The sequence below is a fragment of the Purpureocillium takamizusanense genome, chromosome 2 (assembly GCF_022605165.1).
Source record: "Purpureocillium takamizusanense chromosome 2, complete sequence".
NCBI lineage: Eukaryota > Fungi > Ascomycota > Sordariomycetes > Hypocreales > Ophiocordycipitaceae > Purpureocillium > Purpureocillium takamizusanense.
The window spans coordinates 2,698,743-2,711,962 of record NC_063069.1 but is presented as its reverse complement, the minus strand read 5'-3'; the positions used below and the strand labels follow the sequence as shown (position 1 = coordinate 2,711,962).

The 13,220-nt window shown below is 59.7% G+C and overlaps 3 protein-coding genes across 4 annotated transcripts; 1 reads left to right on the top strand and 2 right to left on the bottom strand.

The window, feature by feature from the left end:
• Window positions 1-983: 983 nt before the first annotated feature.
• JDV02_002630 (uncharacterized protein) lies at window positions 984-4,771 on the bottom strand. The gene is made up of 4 exons (XM_047983675.1): window positions 3,897-4,771; window positions 2,495-3,831; window positions 2,261-2,414; window positions 984-2,207 (listed from the first exon to the last, which is right to left on the bottom strand). Exons 1-4 carry the CDS (start codon window positions 3,946-3,948, stop codon window positions 2,095-2,097), a joined length of 1,656 nt encoding a protein of 551 aa, XP_047839647.1. The 5' UTR covers window positions 3,949-4,771; the 3' UTR covers window positions 984-2,094.
• Window positions 4,772-7,721: 2,950 nt separating this feature from the next.
• Window positions 7,722-11,759, top strand: JDV02_002629 (uncharacterized protein). Of its 2 annotated transcripts, XM_047983673.1 has the most exons (5): window positions 7,722-8,085; window positions 8,298-8,379; window positions 8,451-10,033; window positions 10,098-11,236; window positions 11,290-11,759. In XM_047983673.1, exons 1-5 carry the CDS (start codon window positions 8,052-8,054, stop codon window positions 11,497-11,499), a joined length of 3,048 nt encoding a protein of 1,015 aa, XP_047839645.1. In that variant the 5' UTR covers window positions 7,722-8,051; the 3' UTR covers window positions 11,500-11,759. The 2 variants fall into 2 exon arrangements, with proteins under 2 accessions (XP_047839645.1, XP_047839646.1); XM_047983674.1 differs by having other exon boundaries at window positions 7,722-9,771; window positions 9,823-10,033.
• PET8 (S-adenosylmethionine transporter) lies at window positions 11,490-12,999 on the bottom strand. Its single transcript, XM_047983672.1, has one exon. The coding sequence runs from the start codon at window positions 12,699-12,701 to the stop codon at window positions 11,817-11,819; it is 885 nt and encodes a 294-aa protein (XP_047839644.1). The 5' UTR covers window positions 12,702-12,999; the 3' UTR covers window positions 11,490-11,816.
• Window positions 13,000-13,220: the final 221 nt, after the last annotated feature.

Sequence of the window (13,220 nt, the reverse complement as noted above, 5' to 3'; positions counted from 1 at the left end):
GAGTACTACTGTGATATATGTTTTCGACTCTTCTCTCGGCGACCTGTCCTGCCCATCCCCCCTCCCCCCGTTCCCCCTTGCCCGGGGCCTGTCGCTGCATGACTGTCTCTGCTTGCCGCCGGCCCGATGCCTTGGTCCTGGATATCTTACTCCGCACGAGTTTGCATTTTCCCTTCCCGGGAGCGCCCGCGTGCTCCCTCGAGACTGCGGGTGGATAGAAGGATCATACAGGACCCGGGACATGTCGTCGACGTACATACTGCGCGCGCGTTTCGTTGTTTCCTCGCCCATCGTCGTCAAGGCGCCCGAAACCCGCTACTGCGTCAATGCATGAAAACGCATGCAGGCTAAATAGCAATCACCTGGTCCCCGTAGAATTGGCTTCCCGTTCATTACGGACGGGGCGTAAAATTCTCTCCCGCGTCTCTAAACGAAAGACTTCAAGCCTATCTCTGAACACGTCTTTTTTTTACTATTTTTCAATTTTTGGTAAAAGAAGGAATAAACCGAGAATTGGTAGCACCCTCACGCCTCTGATCTACCAAAAATTGCCACAGTGCTTTTTCCGATTTGTCTTTGTTTCCGATAGGCATCTTCGCAAATCATGCTGGCGTTGAGGCAGGCAGGCAGGCAGCAAGTGCTGGGCCGTCGACGCGACGACGGCTCACACTAAGCTCTCGTTACCCGTCGTATCCAGTCTCATAGCTGCATACCCCATAGCTATTTATCTATTCACCCTTGTCCTCCGTCCATCAGTCGAGCGAAAGAAAGAACGAAGCTTGGTATTTCGTAAACCGCAAAAACATGACCGTTCCAAGACGCTGATGACCCTGTAAAGTAAAACCCGCACGTAAAGAGATCATGTTTTTCGAGCCAACGACGGTCATACCATGTCCAATGGCTACCAGACGTGGGCGCAAGCTGGTGGCCGGGGGGCGGATAGCCAATATCCATCAGTCACTGTTCACAAAGGAACGTACGAATTAACAAGAGAAAGATCCCATTGCAACGCACTATGGTAATGATCCCTCCGGCGGATCCATCCCAGACTCCGTACCCATGCCACCCAAGGCTCCTGGCTAATGTCCTATCCCCCAACTGCCTCCTAATTTTCTTCTTCTTCTCTCGTACTAAGCATAACATATCATGGGGGGGCGGGTGTTGGGTTGGTTGGGAAAATCGCGAATACATTAAAAGATACGCAAGAAACGGCAGCTGGGCTGGGAGCCGCACGAAGCGCGCCGAAACACAACGGAGTTAGTGCCCGCGCTGAAGCTCAAGTCACCCGACGAGTGGCATCAGGGGTCAGATGGTCCTCTTCAACCCAGTACGTGTCAGGCAGCGTCATGGGAGGCCGGCACAGTAAGGACTTTGCGCTCCTTGCGCAAGTGTGGTCTGGCGACGTCTCGTCGCCCTTGTAACCGTCTCGCCGCTCACTTCTTGCGCAAACGTCGTCGGGGTCTGTTGGGGTCACTCTGCTCGATGACACGCTCGACGAGGCGGCTGCGGCGACAGTCAGACATGCACGAGAGCTGAGTCACAGGCCCCAACGCCTGTCGATGGTGAGAAGAGGTCGAGTCGCCGCCAGTCTGTCCCGAGGCGTCAGGCAAGCGTAACCAGCCCTCAGGTCCCTACAAGGGGAGGGCCTTTGCACTCTCGGGCCTCGGGTCCAATGCCAATTGACCCAAGCCTCTGCGCCCTTGTTTCCTCTTTTTCTTCGAGTGGGAGGCATACGACCCATCGCAGCAGCATAGTGTGTTGATTAGTGTCGACTTTGCAGTGGTGCTTTTCAAATTCCGCGCGCATCCAGTTCATTCGCATGGAATAGGGGGTATACGTTCATCAAGGCAAAACGCAGTCGACACGTCGGCGAGCGTCCTGAGAGAGAAGAAAGGAGGGGAAAATGTTGTACAGTCGTCGACACCATTATCAACGTCATGGTTGGAAGCTTGTGCCTCGGGACCAGGAGGCGAGCTGAGGTCAATCATGTCAAGGCATCTCAGAAAGACGCTCTGCTCGGGCAATGCACGGAGCGAGCTCAATCAGGGTCACCCAGTCATCAACGCGAGAGGCCCCGCCACCACGAAAGGAACATCACTGGGCCCCCGGGGCCGGGGCTCCGGCCGGGGCTCCTTGTCCGCCCTGCTGCTGTTGCTGGTACATCAGGGATTGATACCAGAGCGCCACATAGTTTTGGTAGCCGCCATCTACATACGAGTTAGCAGCAAGTCGAGGCTGTCAGGGCAACTTAGATACGCACATTGGGCATACGGGTCAGAAGCGTCGCCAGCCGCTGCTTGAGGAGCTGCTTGGTTAGTAGACGCGCTCGCGCCGGGTTGGGAGTAGGAGCTTCGGTCAAGATCCTGGTATCCGCGGCCGCGTCCGCCACCACCACCGCTGCCGCCGCCACTCTTCTGTTGCTTCGAAACCAGTCAGTTATCGTAGAAAATGAAAGGGGGAAACAGGAGGGAGGGGAGGGGGCGGCGTCACATACCACCGCCTCAACCTTCTCGTCAATTGCGAGCTTGGCACGCTCGATGCTGTCGCGCGAACCAATGAGGGCAATCTCTCTCTGAACTTCTCCCGGACCAGAAGACTGGGCAACGTTAATCTTGCATCCCGTCGCGTTCTGCATGTCGCGGATGGTCTCCCCTCCCTTGCCGATTATCATGCCTACGGCGTCGGACGGGACGTAGATAGAGTCGTTGAGCTTGTCCGGCCCGCCCCCACCGATATCCCGGGGAGGGCGGTCGTTTCGTTCACCTCCGGGTGCCTTCTTTGCGGCGGGTCCATCGCCCCGGGTATCGCTGTCCACAATTTCCATGATGAAGTCTTTGGCACGGGCCGCAGCCTCGACCGTTCCTATCAGGTTCACAGGCCGCAAGCCGTTGACACTCTTAGATTCGCCAACGATGTTGATGTGGCATCCCGAACGTTCTTGGAGGTCTCGAATGGTCTCACCTCCGCGCCCGATGATGAGGCCGACGGTGCGGTCCGGGACCATGATCTGCATATGGTCCTCACCTTCACGGAGGGCAGCCGAGCCACCCCGGCCCTGATCCCGCGGCTTTTCCTGGGGCCGGTTCAAGGCGCCCATTCCACTGTCCTCGATAATTCGATTAATGGCAGCTTTCACCTCGGCGCGGCGCGCCCGAGGACCGGAAATCCTGCACTGGCGGTGAGACCCAGCGTCAGTTGGAGCCAGGAACTGCACGCGACAGTTGGACTCGGCCTCAATCCGTCGGAGATTCTCGCCCTGCCGACCGATGATGAGACCGACGAGGCTTGATTCGATCTGTATTGTCTCGGAGTTGTCATCGCCCCCACGCAGAGGGGAGCGATCGCGACCACTGTTGGCACCTGCGCGAGGCGAAAACGTGCGACCTCGTGCGGGTGGGGAGTACGAGCGATCCCGGGGGTAGTCGCGGCCGTGTGCGCCACGACGGTCATTACTGTGAAAGTCGCCTCGGGGAGGGGAGCGGGATCTCGAGCGTCGATAGGCGCGATCGCTGTTCCTCGAGTCGGAGCCATAGACAAGGGGCCGGTCATAGGACGTGGCTCCCTTCTCGGCTGCAAAAGCTCGCGCCTGTGACACGATGTCGTCGAAGCTCATTGTCCCAGAGTTGACCGGGCGGATTGCACTCAGATCGACGTTACCGCTCGCCGCAGGTGCCGGAAGACCCGAGCCACCACCGTAGCCTGGAGGTCCCGCGGGCGGGGGAGGGGCGCCGGGGTATGACCCGGGTTGGGTCGACGACGGAGCTGGATACCCATGGCCAGGAGCTCCCGGAGGAGTCTGTGAGGGTGTCGTTGCGGGTGGTCGCTGGGCCGCTACAGAAACTCGATCAGCCGTCAAGGTTCTTTTGCAACTGGCTAGGGTTGATGTTGCGACTTACCAAGGGCAGCAAGGATGCTCTTGATGTCAGGCTGGGGTTGTGAGTCCGCCATGGCCGCGACTCAGTAGACAATACGCGAAGGCGAAACACGTAACAACGGCGACAGCAACTGTCACTGTTGGATTGGGTTGCGGAGGGCGGCGAACGGTTCCTCAAAGGGTGTGGGGGATAGGGGCCCAGAGCAGCTGGCAGGTTTTTCGAGTTGATGTGATGACGATAGTTGGGAGTTATTTGATTCCAACGCCGACCGTGAGTCAACCTCAGGCGCCGAGTTGATCGTTGCACGACGGCAGCGTGTACAAACTCTGTGCGAGCTGGTCCAGGTGGTCAGGTCACGAAGCGTGGCCAGCGTTGCCAAATGCGTTGCGAATCGGAGCAGGCGATGCGGCCGGCGGGCTCGATGCAGGACGCAGGACGTCTGCCCGTAGAGGGAAGCGGAACAGAGGCGAGGGCTGCCGGCGACGGCGAGTGGCGTTGCAGGATCGTCTGACCTCGATCTGGGCAGGCCGGCGAGAATGATGATGGCTGGGTGAGTGCATGTGCCCTTGGGAGATCGTCGCCTCCGGCTGCCATGGCGCGGGCGGATTTTTTCTTGCGCCTGGCGCAGTAGCGCCGCCGGAATAACCACGTGCCGAAGCAGCCGCCCTCAGACGCGCGAGCGGGCGCTCATCAGGCGCTCATCAAGCAGGTCACGAGTCGAGGCAGCAGTACATCGGCCCACATTAGCATTCCGTCTGCTTGGTGATTGCTTGGTGATGATGAGTGTTCATCAAAGGCTTGCTTCCACTTCCATGCTCTTGGGTGCTTGGCTGGCTGGCCGGCCCTGCCATCCTGCCTTGCCTCGCCTCGTCTTGCCTCACCCAGTGCTGTGCGGCCAGGAGCAAGGCTGTCCGTCCGACGAGAGGCGGGGCGAGGGTCCCATAAGTACTCATCTAACGATATCGTACCTACAGCAGGTAATTACCTCACTATAGGTGTTGACTGCGTGGGTAGGTATGTATACTGTACTTTGCATGCACTGCAGATTCATGCATTAGGCGCCAAGGCCCACGCATATGCAGACATAACTACTACCTATGCCCCTGAAGTCAAACAGCGTCGGGCTGCAGAAGAATAAAGGTCGTTTCCCGAAGCGTATGTTGTACTTCGTACAGTACGACTTGTACACGAGTGCGCCCGTGGAAAGCGCTGTTGAAACGACGCCAACAACCACGACCGTTCCCGTAACCGTGGCCGGCGTTCTGTGATGGCGCATCCGGCCCTTGCATTCAAGTTGTTCTTCAGAGCCGGTGGGCACACACACGCCCGCCGGCCTTGAGCCGCGCGCACGGAGGGACTTTGCACGTCCACACATACGATGTACAAACAAGCACTGTGTCTGCCCGGCAGCGTTTGCAGTGCTTGTACAGTACGAAGTACGCGCCGTTGCATTCCAGGTTGCTACTCTTTTTTGTTTCATATACTTCGTTCCTACTGTAGGCACGATGGAGGAACCTCGCCTGTCTGAAGCATGACAAGCCGCGGTACCATAGCCCTCACCGCGTTAGTACCGTGAGACTTGGAGCGCACACAAAGTAGGAGACGGCATCGTGATGCAAAGACCGAGCGCCGTTGGCAACGGACAGAAGATGCTCGTGCCTCAAGAGACCCGCCCAGGCGGAACAATCCACGGGCGCCGTGTCGCCGGCCAACACCAGACGCTGCCCGGTGCGCAGCTATTGAGGGGCCTGGTGGCTCGATCGTGGTACCAAACACACACAAGGCAAGAGCACAGTGCACCGAGGCACCCGGGCTTCGGGCTTCGGGCACGGAAGGCAAAGCCAGCAACAAGGAGGTACGGAGTACGGCTTCGTACTAAGGCACTAAGGCATAGTACTTCGCACTTCGTACGGAATGCCCGGCCGCGCTCGCTTTAAGTTGGCCACTGTAACGCTCCAGCGTGTCGCCGGGTGCGCGGCCTCGCCCCTCTGCATGACTCCGTGGCGACGAGGGCCCCTTACCTTACGTGGCCTCGGCCAATGGAGTGAATGACAGCCTCTCGTGCCTCGTGTCGTGGGCAGACTTTGGGCGTTTAAGTAGTCGGGCGAATCGCGACCGCTTCGCTCGCTACTATCTACTTCCCATTCTGCACACTTACCTCGTACCACAGAAACCCTGTGCCTCACTTTCCATTCAGCCCATTCGCTTCCTACCAGACCGTCACCCCAAGGGACCATGACGCCCAGCGCAGCCCCCGCGGGCAACTGACATTGCGGCGCCAGACGGAAGCGCGCATTCTCCGCCATCGACGACCCGGCCGCAAAATTGCCCGCCAACAGCCCGTCTGGGCCTATGCGCCACCATGTGCTCCAAGATCGTTGTCGAGTACAAATGCAAGCACCAGGTCATGAGGGGGAGCACGAGGTGCTTCCGCGAGGACTGCCCCGGCCGACGAGAAGAGATTATCCGCAGCGAGGACCAGTGCGCCGATTGCGACGCCCACAAGAGATTCCACTCGGCGAGATGGTGTCCTGTTGGATGCAACGTCTGCGTGGTGATGTAGGTGGTTTCGGGTCATCGACGGGGCCCGAACGGGGGAGAAACCCGACTCTGCGACTGCTTACCCCGGCGCCGGCGACCAAGCAAGTTGGCTCGTCTGCATGATCAAGGAATCAAGGGCTGGCTCCCCAAAAACGAACATGTTCAGATTTATGAAGAAGCGAAGCAGCACGGAGAGATATCGAGCGAAGAGACTTCATGGACAAGACGACCCAGCGACTCGCGGTTACTTGCCATTGGGGCGGGTCAACGGACCTCAGGAACCTTGTATGGAGTAATGAAGTAATACGTAGCAAGTTGAGCGATTCCACAGATTGTGCCGCCACGTCAACATTCTGCAGCGCATTCTGCGCATGGCAAGCCACCGTGAGGCAATTGTCGTCGACGTTCCACAACGACCCGGCGGGAGGCTGGACTTACATGCCAGCCATGTGTCGAAGACGCAGGAAATGCAGAAGCGAGGCCGAAACGGGCGCGTCTGGACAAGGTCTTGGTGGACAGACGTTGATGCACGTTAATTTAGCACAAGTACGGCCGCGGCTACTATGTCTGATGGCCATGGTTCCCCGCATCGCGAGAAAGCGGCAGTGTGGCGGACAGATAGACGACCCAGAGAGAGGAACTACACAGCATGTTGGCTCCGCTGACGCCCTGGGGCCTATCGGTTTCACGTACTTCGTACAACATGGCGAATGCAGGGCAGTACCTACCTAGAGCCTGACGAACATTGAGCCTGCGCGGAGAGAGGTGGATGAGGCGGACGGCTGGTGCGCGAGTTTCAACCCTTGCTGCTTCGTAATCACTACCTAGTACTAATGGAACAGCGACTTCGCTCCCGCGCGCATCGCCCACGGGCTTCCACGATGGGCGTCGTGCTGGCCAGAGGTGTTGACAACCTGCAAGGCAACGAGGTCGGGTAGGTAGGTACTTACCTTAGTAAATTGAACCGTACCTTACGTAGCTCTGGAGGTTGGGCCCCCGCCCTGGCAACCCAGGCGGTTTTAGTGCATCGCGCACCACCAGCTGGGTACTAACTTCCTACCCAGACACCTCCAGCCCAGCTGTCAGGCCACGTTCGGAGTGGATGGAGGCGGGGACAGCCCAGCCCAGGGCATTGTAGTACTGGACTGGCGCATGAACCTCCCCCACTGGCTTGAACGGGAGGGAGCCCTGGAGGCTTCCACGGCTGCTTCCCCGGCCGCGCCGATGCGACGTGAGACTGCCAATCCGGCCGCGCTTGCCTGGCGGACCCCAGATTTGCCCCAAGCTGCCCCTCGCCTGTCGATCCATCATCCGTCCATCCATCCATCCATTCCCATCCGCGTGCTGCTGCGTGCACTCATGACGCCTCTGCCCTGCCTGCCCTCCAATTATTACCTTCTTTTAGCGGGCGGCTAGTTACCCTGCCAATATTACCAGTGCCTTCGTACCTTACCTATCTGACGGGACCTGCCTTCCATATCCGCGCTGCAACGCCGCCTGGACTTCAACCCGCCCTGCACCGCACGGCGCCTCCATCGTCATCCCTCATCGCACGCACTTCTGGGTCCGCTCGAGCTGAACGCCCCAGCTCTGCGCCAACCGCCGAGACGCCATCGCAATTCGCTCTCACACGCCATGGCCAAGAAGGCGCGTCAACGCATTAGCTACGGTGAGTCGCTTGCGCCGCACCCTGTCGTGCCGTTGTCGTGACGGCTGCGACTCTTCCTCGTCCTCCTCCTCCTCTTCCATCGTCGTCTTCATCGCCAGCCCCGCACCGACGCCGTAGGACCGGCTCCGCGCAGCCACCCGAGACATGGCGGCCGCGACGAAGTCGTGTGTTGCAAGACCTCGCGCTAACCTTCTTGTCCATTCAACTTGCAGTTCTCGAGAATGCCAAATCGTCCGCTGGCGGCCATCGCCTAGGCGTCAACGGCCTTGCCGTCGATGCGAGCAACGGCATCCTGTGAGCTACATTCCCTTGCTGGCCCCTATGCCTCCGTGTGCCCGCCGCTGACCGTGAGACCTCCCTTCAAGCTACTCGGGTGGACGAGACGGCATCGTCTGCGCCTGGGATGTGAGCCTCGACACTTCTCGGCCCGCTGCCGGTGCCGCCCAGGAAAGTGCCTCCAAGACCGCGGCCCAGCCCCCAACGACCGCCTTTCGCGCCCAGTGCCAGGCGCACATGCACTGGATCAACGACATCGCCCTAGCACAGAACAACACGGCGCTGGTATCTGCCTCGTCCGACCTGTCCGTCAAGGTGTGGCGGCCGCACTCCCAAGAGGACAACACGCGTGCTCTGACCATCGGAGAGCACGCCGACTACGTCAAGTGCGTTGCTACCCCTCCAGCCGACGTCAACGCCAATTGGGTCGCGTCCGGCGGCCTCGATCGCAAAATATGCCTGTGGGACCTCAACGGGGGCGGCAAGACACTCGAGGTCGACGTCAAGGGCGAGGAAATCACCGAAAAGGGCTCCGTCTACGCCCTCGCCGTCGGGCGCAACCTCTTAGCCAGCGGCGGCCCGGAGAAGATGGTTCGGCTATATGATCCCAGGACAGGCTCTCGGGTCTCCAAGCTCGTCGGTCATTTGGACAACATTCGCTCCATCCTCATCGACGAAGCTGGTGACACCATTCTGAGTGCCAGCGCCGACAAGACCATCAAGATGTGGAGCGTCAGGGGCGGTCGCTGCATGTACACCTTCACCATGCACGACGAGAGCATCTGGTCCCTCTACTCGGACGACCCTCGCCTCGGCATATTCTACAGCAGCGACCGCTCTGGCCTGGTTGCCAAGACCGACGTCCGCGGGAGCCTCGAGGACATGGACGACGGGCTCAGCCTTGCCATCGCCCAGGAGCACTTTGGCGTGTCCAAGGTGGTTGCCGCTAACGGCTACATCTGGACAGCGACCAACAGGTCATCCATCAACCGCTGGGCAGACGTGGACACGGGCGGCGACCTCAAGCTGCCAGAGGCGTTCCGACACCAGCGGGCGGCCTCTGCGGCATCCCACCGGCCCCGTCAATCGTCGCTCTCCAAGGTCGACGCCCCCAAGGACAAGGACAGGGAGATACCTTCCGAGTCTGTCTTGCGACTATCAAACACGGCCGTCTTTCCCTCGAGGCCCACACTTGACCCAGAGTCCAACACCCTCAACGACACCTTGGCTAGGAGGGGGTCAGAGGTCATTGTCGAGCAGCCAGATCCCGAGGTGAAGCCTATCCATCAGTTGCCGGAAGAGACCATCGAGGGCCAGTTCGGTCTCCTGAAGCACAAAATGCTCAACGATAGGAGACGAGTTCTAACTCTGGACACCGCTGGCGATGTCCTCCTATGGGACTTGATCTCCGTATGTGGCCCCGGGGAACAGCAAATGGAAGCGCTACTGACATTTTCTCAGTGTACCTCCATACAAAGCTTTGGCAAACAGCACCTCGAAGACGTGGAAAAGCTGGTCAACACCCGCGAGGCTGTCGCTCCGTGGTGCTCGGTCGACCTCAGCTCCGGAAATCTCACAGTTGTCTTGGAGCCGTTCAACTGCTTTGATGCCGAGATTTATGCCGACGAGCTCCAACTGCAGGAGCCGATTGAGTTCAGAGAAGACCAGAGAAGTAAGTTTTGAGGGCGCGTGATGCGTAATTGACACTCTTTGTCCTACTAACCGCCCACTTGCAGTCAGCCTTGGACGGTGGATTCTTCGATACCTTTTTGCGAATCTAATTGATGAAGAAATCAAACGAGACGAACTCTACCGCCAAAAGCTGAATGAAGAGGTTGAGAAGAGACTAGCCGCTAGACAAGCCAACGCTCCGGCAGCCATCGATATCCCCTCACCTGGTCTGCAGGGACAAGAGCAGGTCACGACACCTCGGGCGAATGGGGCTCACCTAACCCTCCCGACACCGGGCCTTGGAATCGGTCTCGCAACTCCCGGTCCAGCTGGAAGCCTGCCGGGGGTCCCAGAGGAGGCTGTGGTCAGCCCGTCAGAACGCCGTGTTTCGGCAGAGAAGGACGACTACTTCTCGGCCGACGCATCTGCCAAACCGGCTACGACGGCGCCAGCAACCGATGACGCCAAAACATCGATGGATGAGAAGGGAAAGGACAAAGAGAAGGATAAAGACAAAGCCGGCGAGGCTGCCAAATCGCCCAGCACCCCTTTTGGAAAGAAGTTTAGAATGTCTTTCAGCTCCAAAAAGCTTGGTCGCTCATTGTCTCAAGCCACGCAGGAGAAGCCGGTGGTCACCGAGGACAAGGCGGAGGAGTCGGAATCATCTTCAAACCACGAAAAGGAGGTCGATGACAGCTTCTTTGGCGTGATCCAAAGGATCCGCAATGAGTACGACAAACAATTGGCAGAGGTGCCGGACAAGCTCGTGGAGACGCGCGTTACGCCGAGCCTCCCTACCGAAACGCCAGTCTTGAAACTGCCCCCGGGGACCAAGGTCATCATTCAAGAGGAGACCTCTGGGGGTAGCGCAAATCTGTACGAGGGCACCGTCGAGAATGTCGGCCGAGATGCCGACATCATCGAGCAGAAGGCGCCGATGTGGCTGGGCGACGTCCTGCTCCAGAACCAGATTCCCTTGAAAGACCCCGTCAAGATCTCTTTCGTCCTGCACCCAATGGGCGATCTGCTCCCCATCTCCCCGGCCGACGGCACCAACAGGCTCAATGCAAACAGGATGCTGCGGGTGAAGAAGATCTTGGCGTATATTGCTGAGAGAATCGAGGAGCTCCCGCAGGAGGAGGAGGAGGAGGAGGATGATGGGTTGCAGCCGGAAGAGTACCTAGAACTGTACTGCAACGACCAGGTATGCGTCCACCCAGCGTCATGATGCCCTGCTGCGAGCTGACAATTTTCCAGCTGCTGAGCCCAGCCATGAGTCTGGCCACCATCAGAACCCACGTGTGGAAGGGCGGCAACGATGTCGTCCTCTACTACAAGGCCAACGGCCGCAAGGTCGTCAAGCCTCTTAAGCAGCCCTCAGAGGCACCAGCTGCTGAGGGCGAGGGCGCGGCTCCGGCCACAGGCGCGCCCGCACCAGAGGCTGGCACTGCTGCGCCGTCGTCATAGGCCCGGCTCTGTATGCCTACTGGCTTGTCATTTTCTTGTGGACGCAATGCATTCTGGGGGTCGAGGTGTTCGCGGGGTGTTTCTTTTCTATTTTTATCATTATCGTTCGGGTTCTCGTCCTCGTTGTTTGTACATGAGCTGGCGGGGGTGAGCCTCCTTGCCCCGGAGCGAGCGATGTAATGTTCTTAACCCTCCGTCGGTCTGTCTATGCGGTAGCGGGACCACGTGGGTCGGGATCCCGTATACAAGCGTCTATATACCTTTTTTGCATCTCCTCCCTCGCTCGTGTCATATCGTGCAGCCGCCGCCTAGAAATGTCACGCTATTGTGCGCATCGTATTGATGGCCCACTGGTAGCTGCCGAGGAAGATGGCACCACCGATGGATATCCATGTGACGCGAGGCACGACGCCCGCGAAGAAAGGCCGCACGCCCTCCTCGCGGACCATGCGGCGAAAGACATCGGCGACGGACACGCGCTCCTTGGAGAGCATGACCCTCGTCTTGAGGACGTCCAGGGGCGTGGTCATGGCGGCGGCGACGGCGCCGGCCACGCTGCCGAAGAGGGCGCTCTCGACGCCCGAGACGTCGGCGCCGCCGTGCCCACCCCCTTGCCGCCGACGTTGCCGCCACCGCCAGTCCTTCATGGCCTCCCACAGCGGGAACTGGATGACGGTGAATGGCACCTCGCGGAAGACGGTGATGCCCCAACCGCGGTACATCTCGCGCCAGACGGCGCCCAGGCCGTGCGTCGGGTACCGGCCGAGGATGGCGCGCAGGGCGGCGGCGGAGGAGCCGCCGTGAAGACCGGCCTGGGCGCGCTGCTTGACCACCTCGGTGGGGACGCGGACGGCGCAGGCGGCCACCTCGCCGAGGCTGGCGGCGATCATATGCGTCGCGGCGTCGGGCAGCAGACCGCTGCTGCTACCGCCGCCGCTTCTACTCAGCAGCAGGCCCTTTGTGGCCTCGTATGTGCAAAAGAAGAAGGCGGCGCCGGGGGCGGAGCCGACGAGCGCAGAGCCGATGCCGCGGTATATGCCGGAGAAGCCGCCCGAGGGGAAGAAGCCGGCCGAGGACTGGAGGCGGGTCTTGAGGGTGTCGAGGGGGAAGAGGGAGAGGTCGACGGTGGTGCCGGCGAGGCCTCCGGCGAGGAGGGCGGCCTGGAAGGGGGGCGGCGGCGAGGAGGAGGAGGAGGAGGTCATGGCGGCGCTTTCCGGCGACGCGCGCCTCTTTCCTTTTCCTGCTTTCCCTTATTTTTCTCTCTCTCTGTCCTCGCTTCTCTGCAGCGGCGCCGGAGGGACTTGAATCTCGGGTAGAAGAGGAGGACGGCGCGGCGCGGCGCGGTGCGGCAGGAGGGCACGAAAGGAAAGGAAGGCCCAAAGCTTTGGAGCTCCAGGGCGGTCGGGAGAGCAGATTGCGTGGGAGGCGGTCAATTGATGCCAGCGCGCGTATGAGTAGTATGCGCGGACGGGGTATCGCGGTCGTGGTTCGGTTCATGTGGAGGATCGGAGGTGGCATGCAGAAGAAGTTCGTTATCGATAGGCCCCGGCGCCGGAGGTCGGAGATCGACGAAGCTCGCATCAAGCGGGCCGCGGCACACCTAGACCCGACTTACCCTGAACCGCAGATACCCGTGACAGCAAAACGATGCTTACACCTGCTGTGAATACAATGAAAGGGTTTGTGAATTAGCTAGCTCTTGGTACTTTCTGCTTCGGCGT

Coding starts and splice junctions, on each gene's coding strand:
- JDV02_002630 (XM_047983675.1), bottom strand. CDS start 3,948: ATGGCGGACTCACAACCCCAGCCTGACATCAAGAGCATCCTTGCTGCC. Junction 2,415..2,494: donor ACGAGAAGGTTGAGGCGGTG/GTATGTGACGCC, acceptor TCGAAGCAACAG/AAGAGTGGCGGCGGCAGCGG. Junction 2,208..2,260: donor TTCTGACCCGTATGCCCAAT/GTGCGTATCTAA, acceptor ACTCGTATGTAG/ATGGCGGCTACCAAAACTAT.
- JDV02_002629 (XM_047983673.1), top strand. CDS start 8,052: ATGGCCAAGAAGGCGCGTCAACGCATTAGCTACG. Junction 8,086..8,297: donor GCGTCAACGCATTAGCTACG/GTGAGTCGCTTG, acceptor TTCAACTTGCAG/TTCTCGAGAATGCCAAATCG. Junction 8,380..8,450: donor GATGCGAGCAACGGCATCCT/GTGAGCTACATT, acceptor CCTCCCTTCAAG/CTACTCGGGTGGACGAGACG.
- PET8 (XM_047983672.1), bottom strand. CDS start 12,701: ATGACCTCCTCCTCCTCCTCCTCGCCGCCGCCCCCCTTCCAGGCCGCC.